The sequence below is a fragment of the Neofelis nebulosa genome, chromosome 10, assembly GCF_028018385.1.
Source record: "Neofelis nebulosa isolate mNeoNeb1 chromosome 10, mNeoNeb1.pri, whole genome shotgun sequence".
NCBI lineage: Eukaryota > Metazoa > Chordata > Mammalia > Carnivora > Felidae > Neofelis > Neofelis nebulosa.
The window spans coordinates 62,950,603-62,966,528 of record NC_080791.1 but is presented as its reverse complement, the minus strand read 5'-3'; the positions used below and the strand labels follow the sequence as shown (position 1 = coordinate 62,966,528).

Here is a 15,926-nt window from a genome sequence, read left to right as displayed (position 1 = left end):
TGACCCATCCATTAGTACACTACTGTTTATCCGTTGTCACTGCTTTTGTTTTTGGTGTCTGGAATCACAATTAAAAACAGGTGAAAGCACATGGTCCAATTCTGTATTGACATTAGATATAACGAAACTCTAACTCACTCTGTCAAAAGAAAGATGATTCAGTTCCTTGAGGGTTAATGGCCTAATGCTGTCACATTTGAACTTCCAAATTTACTGGCACAAGTCAGGCTTCTTCTTTCGAAGTCAGCCATAATGCCATGTGATTGGGTCAGAAATGTCATATCCGCATGCTATCTTAGAGCCAATATTCCACCCTTATTGATCTGGCACTGAAATAAATAAAAAACACTAGACCAACTTTCCTTCTTTTTGTCCCCAAACAAATATCATTTCTTTTACAGAAAAAAATCCTCTTTAGATACTTTTGGTGTCCTTTATAATTTCAGTGAACCATTGGGCATCATTAGGATTTTCTGAATTCATTAGAGAAATTCAAGTAATGTTGAATAGAACAAATTGAATATTCCTCTTTAGGCTCTAATGCAAATAAACTCAAGAGTTGGTAAAAAGTTTATAAAATAACAAAATAATTACTGTCAAATTCTTGACCTACATTCTTTTTTTAATGTTTATTTATTATTTTGAGAAAGAGAGAGAGAGAGAGAGAGTACGAGTGGGGTAGAGAGAGAGGGAGACACAGAATCTGAAGCAGGCTCAAGACTCTGAGCTGTCAGCACAGAGCCAGACATGGGGCTTGAATTCACAGACCACAAGATCATGACCTGAGCTGAAGTCAGACACTTAACTGACTGAGCCACCCAAGTGTCCCAACTTGACCTACATTCTTATAACTGATAGGGATCCTATAGAGTGACTATAGAGGATTTAAAATGTGCTGTGTTTGCTATTGGACAGGAAAATTGCTGCCACCTTTTAAATGGAATATTGTTTTATTAAAAGACAGGAGATTTATAATTTCACTTGGAGATCATTCCTTTTTATTGTCATCTTAATTTATGTTTTTAAAAGTTAGTAGCAAGGTTGAATAGAGAGAAAAGGGTAAGGGTTAAGAACAGAGACTCTGGAGCCTGAATGCTTAGGTTCTAACCTCACTCTGCAACTTCCTTCTCATTTGACCTTGGCCAAGTGTCTCAACTTTCTTGCCTCACCTGCAGAATGTGTAAATGAGAGTTGTACGTGTTTCATAGGGTTGTTGTGCAATTATATGAGTTAATATTTGAGAAATGCTTAGAACAGCGCCTGGCACATAGTATACACTTTACAAAACAGGTGAGTTAATTTGAATCGATATTGCTAGCAACTGGGAGACATGGAATTTTAACCCAGGGCTGTTGTGCTCCAAAGCCTGTGCTCTTTCTGTAATACCAGTTGTAAAATTCTGCCATCAAAAGTTGGCTCACTTCCTGGACACATTCTCACCCAAACCAAGCACCCTCTGGAAGCCCACTCTCAGCTCCTGGGTCCGTAGGGCATACACCATGGGGTTAAAGGCTGGGGGCATAACATTATGCAGCACGTTGAAGAGAACAGGGATGAAGGGGACCTTTCTTCCTGCCAGGTGGGTGACAGACAGCACAATAACGGCTGTGTAGAAGAAGACAATGAGGATGAGATGGGAGCTGCAGGTACTCAGGGCCTTCGATGTTGCTTCAGCGGAGTTCAGCCTCAGCACTGAGCGAACAATCAAAGCATAGGAAGCAAAGACCAGACCCATGTCACCCCCAAGTGTAACCCATGCCAAGGCCAACTGGCATACTCTGTTAATAGTGGCGTCATCACAGGCCAGACTAGTGACCCCCAAATTAGAGCACAGACAGTGGTCAATTTCATTTCTGGAGCAGTAGTGTCGCTGAGCAGCCAGTACAGGCAATGGGATGGTCAACAGGCCATTCCTCAGCACAATGGACAGGGTGGCTTTGATCACAGAAGCCTCATTGACTATGGAGGAGTACTGAAGGGGGTAGCAAATGGCTACATATCTATCCACAGCCATGCAGAGGAAGATGCCTGACTCCATTCCCATGAAAGTATGGATAGCATAGATCTGAGCGAAGCACTCGTGGAGGCTGATGGCCTTGGCATCAAACCAGAGAATGGCCAGGATCTTGGGCATGATGGTGGTAGCCAGGCCAATGTCCACGATAGCCAAGATGCCAAGGAGCTGATACATGGGCTGGTGCAGGGAAGGCTCATGTTGGATGGTGATCAAGATGAGGATGTTGGCAATGAGAGCTAAGATGTAGAGCAGAGCCAGGGGCAGGGAGAGCCAGTGCTGCCACTCATGAATGCCTGGGAGCCCCACCAGGATGAACTCAGACACTTGAAGCCTTGAGCTATTGGTTATACTCAGGGTGGTATCCATATGATGGGATGTCTTCTTCTCAGCATCTGCCTATGGATTAAGGGAAGCAAGGATAGTGTGTGGTTAGCTTAGCTAAAGGTTAAAATTTCTGTGCAGGTATAAGATTCACCACAATAATTCAGTTCTGTTAAATATAATGCATCCTTTATCCCCTTGAGACTCTGGGAAAAAGTTTACCTAAGAATAAAAGAAGGTCCAGTGTGATAAAAGATAAAGATTTAATATAATAGAAGTAAAGATTTACTGATTCTATGTGCCTGAAATCCAGCATATATTTTTATATGCTGGGGAAATGAACATAATGCGGGAGACAGATACATTTTAAAGAAACATACACATCCGGCCTGTTCTAGCTTTCAGTGGTTGCCAAACAAAATATTACAGACTGGGTAACTTAACCAATGGAAATTTGTTTTCTCACAGTTTCGTGGGCCAGAGGTCCAAAATCAAGGTGTTGGTGGTCCTGTTTTCTTCTCAGTCCTCTCTCATTGGCTTATAGATGACTGTCTTCTTCTGATGTCTTCACATTGTCTATTGTTTGTAAATGCACATGTCTGTGTCCAAATTTCTTCTTAAGGACACTTGTCACATTGGATTAGGGTCCATGGTCAAGATTTCATTTTAACTTAATTCCCTCTTTAAAGACTTTTTCTGCGAAACTGCTAATTCTGAGGTACTAGAGACAAGGATTTCAGTACCTGAAGTGAAGCATACAACTGATCCCTAACAAGTAAGTAAAGTTAGGGAGTAGAGGTGATGTCTCCATTCTTAGGGATTTCATAAAGAGAATAAGTGGCTGCAGTTAGAACTCTGACCAGGCCTTTTGAGTGCCTTGTTTTTGGAGAATAATTTCTGACATAAAGCACTTCATTTAATTTTACCATACAGGTGAGGAAACAGATTGAATGATTTGTCTAGATAAGGATCATGTATCAAAATCACTAATATGTGTCAAAGCTACAGCAAAATTTTAATGTTATGCATTTAAATCCAACACTCCTTTCATAAAATCTTAGCCAAAAGATTAGTACCCTATGGAATAGCATTTGTTTCCTTTTCTGATTATGAAAGGAATGTTAAAGACATACCTAGAGCTGTATTTTTAAATCCCTTATGTTATTAACAAAAGGTAGGAGGAGGAACAAGTGGCAAAAATCTTAAATTAAAAAAAAATGTTTATGTATTTTTGAGAGAGGGAGAGAGAGAGCGGGAGAGGGGCAGAGGGAGACACACACACAAAACTGAAGCAGTCTCAGGCTCCAGGCTGCTAACACAGATCCCGACTGACACAAACTCATGAACTGTGAGATCATGGCCTGAACTCAAGTCAGATGCTTAACCTACAGCCACCCAGGCGCCCCATGGCAACAAACTTTTAACAGCTTCTATATTTCTGTATGGTACAAATTGGAAATATAGGACGCACATTTAGCCTTTTTTTTTTTCTTTGCTTAAGTAATTTTGTGGCTTGCTTTTACTCTTGGTTCTCTTTTTTAATATATTCTTGATTTATTAATTCTTTAATTTTTGGAGAACTTTTCAAGCAATTGTATCTAAAACTGTACCTGAGAGACTGATGTCAGCAAAATAGTGGGCTAGGAAACTGTAGGTCTTTGTTCTACCACAGATCACTAATCAAGCAACAGATTGACCAAAATAGCTTTGTGGTTGTTCTAGAAACTGAGAAACTAAGTTACGATCTATAGGGACCAAGTGAATGAATGCCCAACCGAAGAAATGACACACTCAAAATTGCAGGAGTTTTCATGGTATTTTCTCACTCTTGTCTCACCCTCTCCTTTATGCAGCATGGTACACGCAGGAGGAATCCATCCAATTCTTAGTTTCTCCCTTGAGAGGTAAGGTAAAAAGTGTTTTCATGGTCGCCTGACTGGGAAGTCCCATCCTTTTGAGGTTGTCCCATCATCTTAGAGCTCTGCCTCATTTCTCTCCTATTTTCTGATCATAGACCATAGTCTCTATAGATGGGAAGAGCTTGTAAGAAGGGAGGTAGTAAAGGTGAAGATCAAATAAGTAAAGCCAGCCATGGAAGTGGAAGGCATATACTAATCAAATTCAGAGTCAGGACAGAATTACTGGAATGTGGGACACATCAATCCCCTCACCTCTCACGATGTAGATCATTGGTTGGTTTCCTTACTACTTCAGGAGGATCTTTGAAGAGGCTTTCACACTGACAGTGCTTTCTGCAGCTGTTTCTGCTCTCCTGGCTTCAGCTACCTGTGTTCAGCCATATGTTGTTCAGAGAAGATCTGTAACTTTGCTTGTCATCCCTGGAGTGTGGGGTTTTAGAATAAATTAGATCCTGGTGATGCCTGGTTTGGTGTGCTGGTCTATAAGCCCTCCCCACTCTACTCTAAGCGTCCTCCAGGGTGTAATGCTTTTTTTTTTTTTAATCAAAATAAGGCCTCTGGTGCCCTTGGGGGTTAGCCAAGTAATTTCAGGGAGTAGACACATCCAACACTAATCTTAGGGCAGTTCCCCAGATGGACAGCTTTCTACTCCAGACTCCTCAGAGTTTAACTGATGAATAATGCTCCTCAAATTGTATGACAGTTCTGAAGTAGCCCCCACCTTCAAATGTATGTTTACTTCATATCCCTCCCAGAGATTGCCTCTATTTATTTTCCCCTTCACAAACTTTGTGAGTAACCTCTTTATTTTGTTTACTCTTCCTCATCTTCTTGATGTTTATTTCACTACAATTTAATTTTTGTTTCAATATTGCACAGAAGTTTCTCTCATTAATACTCTCAAATTGCCAAAAATAATGTATTTTTTTTAGACTGTAATCTCACTCAAACCCTCTCTAGTGTTTGTCTGTGTTGATCAGTTCCTTCTAGTACCACCTGCCTCTCTTGTATTTCATGACGTGGTACTTTTAGTGTTAATTAAACTGAAATAAAAGAGTGACGTTTAACTTGTATTCAGATCAAATCCTTCTTAATGAGAAATGTATTGGTTGATAAGTCTATCTAAAATGGCAGCCCCAATTCTATCATTCTCTGCTTTATTTCTAGGACACTCATCACAACATGCCAAATTATGGACTTACTTCTTTGTCATTTTGATTTCTAAAATCATTCCCTTTGGGTTGTCTTACTTTTTTGATGATATCCTTTGTCTTTTTTTTTTTTTTAATATATGAAGTTTATTGTCAAATTGGTTTCCATACAACACCCAGTGCTCATCCCAAAATGTGCCCTCCTCAACACCCATCACCCACCCTCCCCTCCCTCCCACCCCCCAATCAACCCTCAGTTTGTTCTCAGTTTTTAAGAGTCTCTTATGCTTGAACCAGCCCTGCATTCCAGGAATGAATCCCACTTGATCATGGTGAATAATTCTTTTTATATGCCGTTGAATTCGATTTGCTAGTATCTTATTGAGAATTTTTGCATCCATATTCATCAGGGATATTGGCCTCTAGTTCTCTTTTTTTACTGGGTCTCTGTCTGGTTTAGGAATCAAAGTAATACTGGCTTCGTAGAATGAGTCTGGAAGTTTTCCTTCCCTTTCTATTTCTTGGAATAGCTTGAGAAGGATAGGTATTATCTCTGCTTTAAACGTCTGGTAGAAGTCCCCTGGGAAGCCATCTGGTCCTGGACTCTTATTTGTTGGGAGATTTTTGATAACCGATTCAATTTCTTCGCTGGTTATGGGTCTGTTCAAGCTTTCTATTTCCTCCTGATTGAGTTTTGGAAGAGTGTGGGTGTTTAGGAATTTGTCCATTTCTTCCAGGTTGTCCAATTTGTTGGCATATAATTTTTCATAGTATTCCCTGATAATTGTTTGTATCTCTGAGGGATTGGTTGTAATAATTCCATTTTCATTCATGATTTTATGTATTTGGGTCATCTCCCTTCTCTTTTTGAGAAGCCTGGCTAGAGGTTTGTCAATTTTGTTTATTTTTTCAAAAAACCAGGTCTTGGTTTCGTTGATCTGCTCTACAGTTTTTTTAGATTCTATATTGTTTATTTCTGCTCTTATCTTTATTATTTCTCTTCTTCTCCTGGGTTTAGGCTGCCTTTGCTGTTCTGCTTCTATATCCTTTAGGTGTGCTGTTAGATTTTGTATTTGGGATTTTTCTTGTTTCTTGAGATAGGCCTGGGTTGCAATGTATTTTCCTCTCAGGACTGACTTCACTGCATCCCAAAGCGTTTGGATTGTTGTATTCTCATTTTCGTTTGTTTCCATATATTTTTTAATTTCTTCTCTAATTGCCTGGTTGACCCACTCATTCGTTAGTAGTGTTAGTAGTGTTCTTTAACCTCCATGCTTTTGGAGGTTTTCCAGACTTTTTCCTGTGGTTGATTTCAAGCTTCATAGCATTGTGGTCTGAAAGTATGCATGGTATAATTTCAATTCTTGTAAACTTATGAAGGGCTGTTTTGTGACCCAGTATATGATCTATCTTGGAGAATGTTCCATGTGCACTCGAGAAGAAAGTATATTCTGTTGCTTTGGGATGCAGAGTTCTAAATATATCTGTCAAGTCCATCTGATCCAATGTATCATTCAGGGCCCTTGTTTCTTTATTGACCGTGTGTCTAGATGATCTATCCATTTCTGTAAGTGGAGTGTTAAAGTCCCCTGCAATGACCACATTCTTATCAATAAGGTTGCTTATGTTTATGAGTAATTGTTTTATATATTTGGGGGCTCCAATATTCGGCGCATAGACCTTTATAATTGTTAGCTCTTCCTGATGGATAAACCCTGTAATTATTATATAATGCCCTTCTTCATCTCTTGTTACAGCCGTTAATTTAAAGTCTAGTTTGTCTGATATAAGTATGGCTACTCCAGCTTTCTTTTGATTTCCAGTGGCATGATAAATAGTTCTCCATCTTCTCACTGTCAATCTGAAGGTGTCCTCAGGTCTAAAATGAGTCTCTTGTAGACAGAAAATAGATGGGTCTTGTTTTTTTATCCATTCTGATACCCTATGTCTTTTGGTTGGTGCATTTAGTCCATTTACATTCAGTGTTATTATAGAAAGATATGGGTTTAGAGTCATTGTGATGTCTGTAGGTTTCATGCTTGTAGCAATGTCTCTGATACTTTGTCTCACAGGATTCCCCCTTAGGATCTCTTGTAGGGCTGGTTTAGTGGTGATGAATTCCTTCAGTTTTTGTTTTTTTGGGAAGACCTTTATCTCTCCTTCTATTCTAAATGACAGACTTGCTGGATAAAGGATTCTCGGCTGCATATTTTTTTTTTGTTCATCACATTGAAGATCTCCTGCCATTCCTTTCTGGCCTGCCAAGTTTCAGTAGAGAGATTGGTCACGAGTCTTATAGGTCTCCCTTTATACGTTAGAGCACGTTTATCTCTAGCTGCTTTCAGAATTTTCTGTTTATCCTTGTATTTTGCCAGTTTCACTATGATATGTTGTGCAGAAGATCGATTCAAGTTATGTCTGAAGGGAGTTCTCTCTGTCTCTTGGATTTCAATGCCTTTTTCCTTCCCCAGATCTGGGAATTTCTCAGCTATTATTTCTTCAAGTATACCTTCAGCACCTTTCCCTCTCTCTTCCTCCTCTGGAATATCAATTATGCGTATATTATTTCTCTTTAATGCATCACTAAGTTCTCTAATTTTCCCCTCATACTCCTGGATTTTTTTTATCTCTTTTTCTCAGCTTCTTCTTTTTCCATAATTTTATCTTCTAGTTCACCTATTCTCTCTTCTGCCTCTTCAATCCGAGCCGTAGTTGTCTCCATTTTATTTTGTAGCTCGTTGATAACATTTCTTAGCTCCTCCTGACTGTTCCTTAGTCCCTTGATCTCTGTAGCAAGAGATTCTCTGCTGTCCTTTATATTGTTTTTGAGCCCAGCGATTAATTTTATGACTATCATTCTAAATTCACTTTCTGTTATATTGTTTAAATCATTTTTGATCAAAAATGATTAACGAACAACAGTTTGTTAGCTGTTGTTATGTCCTGGACGTTTTTCTGAGGGAAATTCTTCTGTTTCGTCATTTTGGATAGTCCCTGGAGTGGTGCAGGACTGCGGGGCACGTCCTCTGTGCTGGCTTGAATAACTTGCGTTGGTGGGCAGGGCCGCAGTCAGACCTGATGTCTGCCCCTAGCCCACCGCTGGGGCCACAGTCAGACTGGTGTGTGCCTTCTCTTCCCCTCTCCTAGGGGCGGGATTCACTGTGGGGTGGTGTGGCCCATCTGGGCTACTTGCACACTGCCAGGCTTGTGGTACTGGGGATCTGGCATATTAGCTGGGGTGGATCGGCAAGGTGCACAGGGGCGGGAGGGGCAGGCTCAGCTCGCTTCTCCTTCAGAGATCCGCTTCAGGAGGGACCCTGTGGCACTGGGAGGGAGTCAGACCCGCCGGAGAAATGGATCTGCAGAAGCACAGCGTTGGGTGTTTGCGTGGTGCAAGCAACTTCCCTGGCAGGAACTGGTTCCCTTTAGCATTTTGCCTGGGGGATGGGCGATGGAGATGGCGCTGGCGAGCGCCTTTGTTCCCTGCCAAGCTGAGCTCTGTCCTCCGGGGCTCAACAACTCTCCCTCCTGTTGTCCTCCAGCCCTCCCGTTCTCTGAGCAGAGCTGTTAGCTTATAACCTTCCAGATGTCAAGACCCGCTTGGTGTTGGAACACACTCCATCCGTCCCCTCCGTTTTTGCAAGCCAGTCTCGGGGGCTCTGCTTGGCCGGCGGCCCACCCCTCTGCCCCGGCTCCCTCCCGCCAGTCCGTGGAGCGCGCACCGCCTCGCCGCCCTTCCTACCCTCTTCCGTGGGCCTCTCGTCTGCACTTGGCTCTGGAGACTCTGTTCTGCTAGTCTTCTGGTGGTTTTCTGGGTTATTTAGGCAGGTGTAGGTGGAATCTAAGTGATCAGCAGGACGCGGTGACCCAGTGTCCTCCTACGCCGCCATCTTCCCAGGATTGGGTCCTGGCTGTCCTCCTTTTTTTAGTTTTTCAAATAGCTTGTTAGAAGGTATGAACTGCCATGCGGAGGTCACGCTGCCTCCCCAGCCGTGGCCTGGCTGCGGGTCACCCAGTGACCTACGGGCCCAAGGACCGCAGGTGAGGTGCTGCCATCTTCCCAGGATCCTATAGGCCACCATCTTCCCAGGATCCTATATATAATATACCAATGATATCCTTTGAAGCACAAACATTTCTAATTTTGATCAATTCCAATTTTTCTATTTCTCCCCCCTCCCCCAACCCCTGTCCTGTGCTTTTGATGTGTTAGCTATTAAGGCTTTGCCTAAACAAAGATCATGAGGATTTACTTGTACATTTTCTTCTAGGAGGTTGGTAGTTTTAGTTTTGATATTTAGGTTTGTGACTTATCTTAAGTTAATTTTAGTGTATGGCGTGTTGAAGGGTCCAACTTCTGTCTTTGCACATGGGTATTCAGTGGTCCCAGTACCATTTGTTGAAAAGACTATTATATTCTCATTGAATGATCTCACAAGCCTTATTGAAAATCAGTTGACCATGAACATACAAGTTTATTTCTGGACTCTCAATTCTACATCCAACTATTTGTCTGCCTTTATGTCAATACAACTTTGTTTTGATTACTTTTCTTCGAGGTTTATTTTGAAATTGTGAAGTGTGAATGCTCCAACTTTGATTTTTTTCCATGATTGTTTTGACTCAAGGTCCCTTGAAATTCCACATGAATTTTATGGTCAGCTTGTCCATTTCTTCAAGAAAAAAAAGCAATTTGTGTTTTGCTAGGGGTTATTTTGAATCTGTAGATGAATTTGGGGAGTATTGCCTTGTGAACCATATTAAGTCTTGAGTAATGAACACAGACGTCTTCCTATTCATTTAGTTCTACTTTAATTTTTGTTAGAAATGCTTTGTAGTTTTCATTGAGCAAGGCTTGCACCTCCTTGGTTAAACTTATTTCTAAGTATTTTATAATTTTTGATGGTATTGTAAATGGAAGTATTTCTTATTCTATTTTTGAATTGTTCTTTGCTCATGTGTACAAATACAACTTTTTTTTTTTTTGTATCCTGCAACATTTCTGAATTCATTAGCTCTAATGATTTTTTTTTTTTTTGGTGTATTCTTTAGGATTTTCTATATATAAGATCATGTCATCTGTGAATAGAGATAGTTTCACTTCTTCCTTTTTTATTTGGATCCTTTTTACGTAATTTTGTTGCCTAATTGTTATAGTCAGTCCAGCTAAAGGCTTGTCAATTTTGTTGATCTTTTCGAAGAACCAAGTCTTGGTTTTGTTGATTTTCTTTATTCTTTTCTATTCTCTGTTTCACTTATCTTATTGTGATCTTTGGTTTTTCCATCTTTCTTCTTGCTTTGTGTTTAGTTTGCTGTTCTTTTCCTAGTTACTTAAGCAGGAAAGTCATGTTTTTGATTTGAAATTTATTTTATTTTTCAATGTAAGTGTTATAGGTATAAGTTTTGATGAATATGTTTGCTCTATCCCATAAGTTTTGGTATGGTGTGTGTTCATTTCTATTCTTATCAAGTATTTTCTATTTGATTTTCTCTTTGACCCAAATTTTTAAAGAAGTGTGTCACTTAATTTTCACACCCTTTTAAATTTCTGGTTTTCTTTCTATTATTGAATTCTAATTTTATTCCATTGTGATTAGAGGAGATAATTTGCATGATTTCAGTCTTTTTAAATTTATTTACTCTTGTTTTGTGAGCTAACATATGACCTGTTCTGGAGAATGTTCCATGTGCCCTTAAAAAGAATGTGCATTTTGCTCTTACTGGGTTGGATGTTCTATATATACCCATTAGGTCTAGTTGGCTTATAATGTTATTCCAGTTTTCTATTTTCTTATTTATCTTATGTATAGTTGTTCTATCCATTATTGAAGTGGTTGTTGAAATCCCCAAGTATTGTTGAACTCTTTACTTCTCCCTTCAATTCTGTTAATTTTTGCTTCTTATATTTTGAGGCTCTGTTGTTTGGTGGATGTATATGCATTATTGTCATAGTTACTTGATGGACTTACCTTTTGCCATTATTTTATATCTCACATAGCTTTTTTTTTTTTTTTTTTTGGCCTAAAGTCTATTCTTATATTAAGTATACTAATATATATCATAGCTTTCTTTTGGTTACTATTTGCATGGATTATCTTTTCCTGTTCTTTCACTTTCAATTTACTTGTGTTTTTGGTTTTAAAAACCAATTTCTGCCAATTTCTGCCTGCTAGTCTAGTTAAAGTCATTACTGATAAGGAAGGACTTCTGCCATTTTTCTAGTTGTCTTCTACATATCTTATATCTTTTGTATGCCTGGATTTCTCAATTCTGTGTGTTACATAAATATTTTAGAGTATACTGCTTTGATTCTCTTCTCATTTCTTTTTTCCTTCTTCTTCTATTGTATATTTTTTTGTTTATTTTTGTAGTTTTTCCCTGGGGATTACATTTAACACCTTAATTTATAATAATTTTGTTTGAATTAATATCAGTTTAGTTTCAATAATATTAAAAATACTTTGCTTTTTTATAGCTTCATCCCCCTTATCTTGTTATTGTCACAAATTACATCTTTATGTCAGTCCCTCAACATACATGTAGAATTTTGTTTGGTAGTTGTACTTTAAATCATATAGAAAAAAGGTATTTACTAAAATATATAATTGCCTTTTTATAAAACTAAAAAATTAAGTCTGTTGTAGTTACCATATATACATACATAATGTTACATTAATTTCAGATGTACAATACAGTGATTCAGCAATTCCATATATTACTCAGTGCTCATCACAGTAAGTGTACTCTTAATCTCCTTCACCTATTTTACCCGTCTTTCACCCACCTCCCCTCTGGTAACCATCGGTTTATTTTCTCTAGTTAAGAGTCTGTTTTTTTGTTTATCTCTCTCTTTTTTTCCCTTTGATTTGTTTCTTAAAATCTACAAATGATTGAAATCACATGGTATATATATTTTTTCTGACTGGATTATTTCACTTAGCATTATACTCTCTAGATCCATCCATGTTGCTGCAAATGGCAAGATTTCATTATTTTTTATGGCTGAGTGATATTCCATTGTATATTTATACCATATCTTCTTTGTCCATTCATTTATCCATGGACACTCTGATGTGTCCATAATTTGGCTATTATAAATAAAACTTCAGTAAACATAAGGGTGCATATATTTTTTTGAATTATATTCAAAATTTTTTTCATATTCATTGGGTAAATACCCAGTAGTGGAATTACTGGATCATATAGTAATTCCATTTTTGATTTTTAGAGAAACCTTCATACTGTTTTCCACAGCGGCTACATCTGTTTGCGTTCTCACCAACAGTGCATGAGGGTTCCTTTTTCTACACATCCTCACCAATACTTGTTTCTTGGGTTTTTGATTTTAGTCATTCTAACAGGTGTAAGGTGGTATCTCATGTGGTTTTGACTTGCATTTCCCTGGTGATTAGTGATGTTGAACATTATTGTCTTTTATATTTACCTATGTTGTAAACTTATTTGTGTCCTTCCTTCCTTCCTTCCTTCCTTCCTTCCTTCCTTCCTTCCTTCCCTCCTTTCTTTTTCTTTTTTTCTCTTTCTTTCTTTCTTTCTTTCTTTCTTTCTTTCTTTCTTTCTTTCTTTCTTTCCTTTTTCTTCCTCCCTTCCCTCCCTTCCCTCCTTCTTTCCTTCCTTCCTTCTTATATTTTCTTTCTTTCTTTCTTTCGAAAAAGAAAAGCTTCATTCTACCAAACTATGTACAATTAGCATTAAACATTTTCCCTAAATGATAAATTTCTCCAAATATTAAATAGTATATACCATATTTATTAATTAAACATTGCTAAAATTTATTCAAATTCTCCAATTGCTGCTTCTCTTTTATTTATTTTGTGAAAGAGGGAGAGAGCATCCACTTGTGTGCATGCATAAGCAGCAAAGGGGCAGAGAGAACAAGAGAATTCCAAGCATGCTCTGCACTTTCAGTGAGGAGCGTAATGTGGGCTCAAACTCTCAAACTGTGAGATCATGACCTGAACCAAAATCAAGAGTCAGATGCTTAACCAACTGAGCCACCCAGGCACCTAGAGAATGTTCTGTTTCATATAAAGAGATCCAAATGACAAAAAAAGTGGTAATCCACTGAAAAAAAGTTCCAGTGAGTATTATGAATGTGGCAGAAATTTTTAGCCCAATTCAGTTAACTTTACTATGGTGATTTTGTGAAGTCTGTAGTGAAATGTCATGAAGAAGTATAGGTCCATGTCTCCTAACCAAAGCAGAGTGCTTATAAAACATTTTTTGATATGTAACTTCAATTTCTTGACAATAAGAAATTAGTTTAAGCTGGTTTAGAAAGCAGTAATGAAATGCCCTTTTTGCAGGCCACCATACATTACTGGACACTTTTTTGTTTGCAATGATGGCTATAACACATATCTGGAAACTTCATCAACATCCGACTATTGTCCAGATTTCTTTCAATTTTATTTTTTGTCAAAGCCCATGATCCTCTTCAAGATAGGTCTCTGCTCTTTTAAGACCAAGAGATCTTGGGGTGGCTGAGTGGCTCAGTTAGTTAAGTGTCTGACTCTTGATTTCATTGACTCAGGTCATGATCTCAGGGTTTGTGAGTTTGAGCCCTGCTTGGGGCTGCACGCTGATAGTACAGAGCCTGCTTGATATTCTCTTCTTCTCTCTCTACCCCTCCCCTGCTTGTGTTCTCTCTATCTCTCTCAAAATAAATAAATAAACTTAAAAAAAAGAGAGATAAGTACTTCTCCTATCATCTGTTTGTGATCATCCATTGTGGTGTGATACCTACCTAGTTGTCCAGTGTTTTCACATTTCCTATGGCAGCCAGAAGCTGGATAGCAGAAATTCTGAAGTCTGCTGTAAGGCCTTGAATTGCTGTTTGGGAGTAAGTTTCCACCATGGCTTTCAACTGGTCTTCATTTAAAACAGATATGGGTCTCCCTCAAAGCTCATTTTTCAGACTCACATCCCAGAACAAAAATTTCAAGCCACTAAGTATAGTCCTTTTACTAACAGAGCCTTCTCTAAAGACAGACTTGATGTGTCTACTTCCTATGGGTGCATGAAATCCTAGTTTAAGATCAGATAAAAAAGTATTGAGAAATCTTTCAAAGATACGATAATGTTCACATCTGAAAAGATGATGATTTCTCTTAGTGATTTGTTTTTAGAAGTTTCCTGTTAACAAATGCATAACCACAAGGACAAGATTTACATACAACAGGAGCATGTTGATTGCAATCGGGGCATGATTTGGTGGCCATCTTCGTTTTCATGGCTCAGGTTGTACACATGCTTTTCTCTGGCAGCAGTGGCTCAGGCTCCTCCGTTTGTATTTCAGTGGACTGACCCTCTGTCCAACCTCATGCCTGCTGGCCAGACAAGGCTATTCTTTATTTCTTTGTATGGATTTGAGATACTGTTTAGAATCCTTTTATGTCATCCTAAAAGACTCCTTTTGGATTTTTTTGGTAGAATAGTTCTTCTAGCTATGAACTCTGTTTTTGTTTTGTTGGTAGTTGGCAAGTTATATTTTAATTTTCCCTTTATTGTTGAGGATTGCTTTAGCAGATACAGAACTCTTGCTTGACATTTTTCTTCCAGAACTTTTAATTTGCCATCCCACTGACTTCTAGTCTTCATGATTTCTCATCAGAAATCATTAATCTTATTGAGGCTCTCTTATGACTTTTCTCTTGCTACCATTGGGATTCTTTTTCCTTGTCTTTCCAAAGTTTGATTATAATATGTCTCAATGTGGATCTTGTTGAGTTTATCCTACAAAAATTTATTGAGCTCTTGAATGTATAGATTCGAATCTTTCATCCAATTTGGGAAGTTTGCTGTGACTATTTCTTCAAATATTCTTAATTTTTCTTTTTTCTTCTCTGGCATTCCCATTGTGTTTGTGTTAATGTGATTTATTGGCACCCTACAGTTCTTTTAGGTTCTGTTCACTTTTTGTCATTCTATTTTTCTGCTTCTCATTTTGGTTAATCTCAATGGACTTGTATTCAATTTACTAAATTCTGCCTGTTTACATCTGCCATTGCACCCCTCTAGTGAATTTTTATTTCAGTTATTGTACTTTTCAAGTCCAGAATTTTTATTTGGTCTCTTCTTATAATTTCTCTTTTTAAATTGATATTCTTGATTTGGTGTGACAAATATTGGTTTGCTCTAGTTTTTGTTCATGGTTTTCGTTTGCTCATTGAGCATCTTTAAGACAGTTTCTCTTGGGGCACCTAGGTGGTTCACTTGGTTAAGCATCTGACTCTTGATTTTGGCTTAGATCCTGATCTTGCTATTCGTGAGTTCAAGCCCCGTGTCAGTCTCCATGCTGATGGTACAGAGCCTGCTTTTGATTCTCTCTCTCCCCCTCTCTCTTTTCCCATTCCCTTCTCTCTCTCTCTCTCTCTCTCTCTCTCTCTCAAAAATAAATAAATAAACTTAAAAGAAGACAGTTTCTATTAAGTCTTTTTCTTATGCCTATGTATGAGATATACTTATTATTTCTTTGGATACATCATAATTTTTGGTTAA

At 38.4% G+C, this 15,926-nt stretch overlaps 2 protein-coding genes across 5 annotated transcripts in view; one reads left to right on the top strand and one right to left on the bottom strand.

The window, feature by feature from the left end:
- Window positions 1-15,926, top strand: part of LOC131487362 (olfactory receptor 52L1-like) — a 65,805-nt gene that overhangs the window by 38,906 nt on the left and 10,973 nt on the right. The window lies entirely within an intron of this gene.
- LOC131487365 (olfactory receptor 56B34-like) lies at window positions 1,418-2,383 on the bottom strand. Its single transcript, XM_058688015.1, has one exon. The coding sequence runs from the start codon at window positions 2,381-2,383 to the stop codon at window positions 1,418-1,420; it is 966 nt and encodes a 321-aa protein (XP_058543998.1).

Coding starts and splice junctions, on each gene's coding strand:
- LOC131487365 (XM_058688015.1), bottom strand. CDS start 2,383: ATGGATACCACCCTGAGTATAACCAATAGCTCAAGGCTTCAAGTGTCT.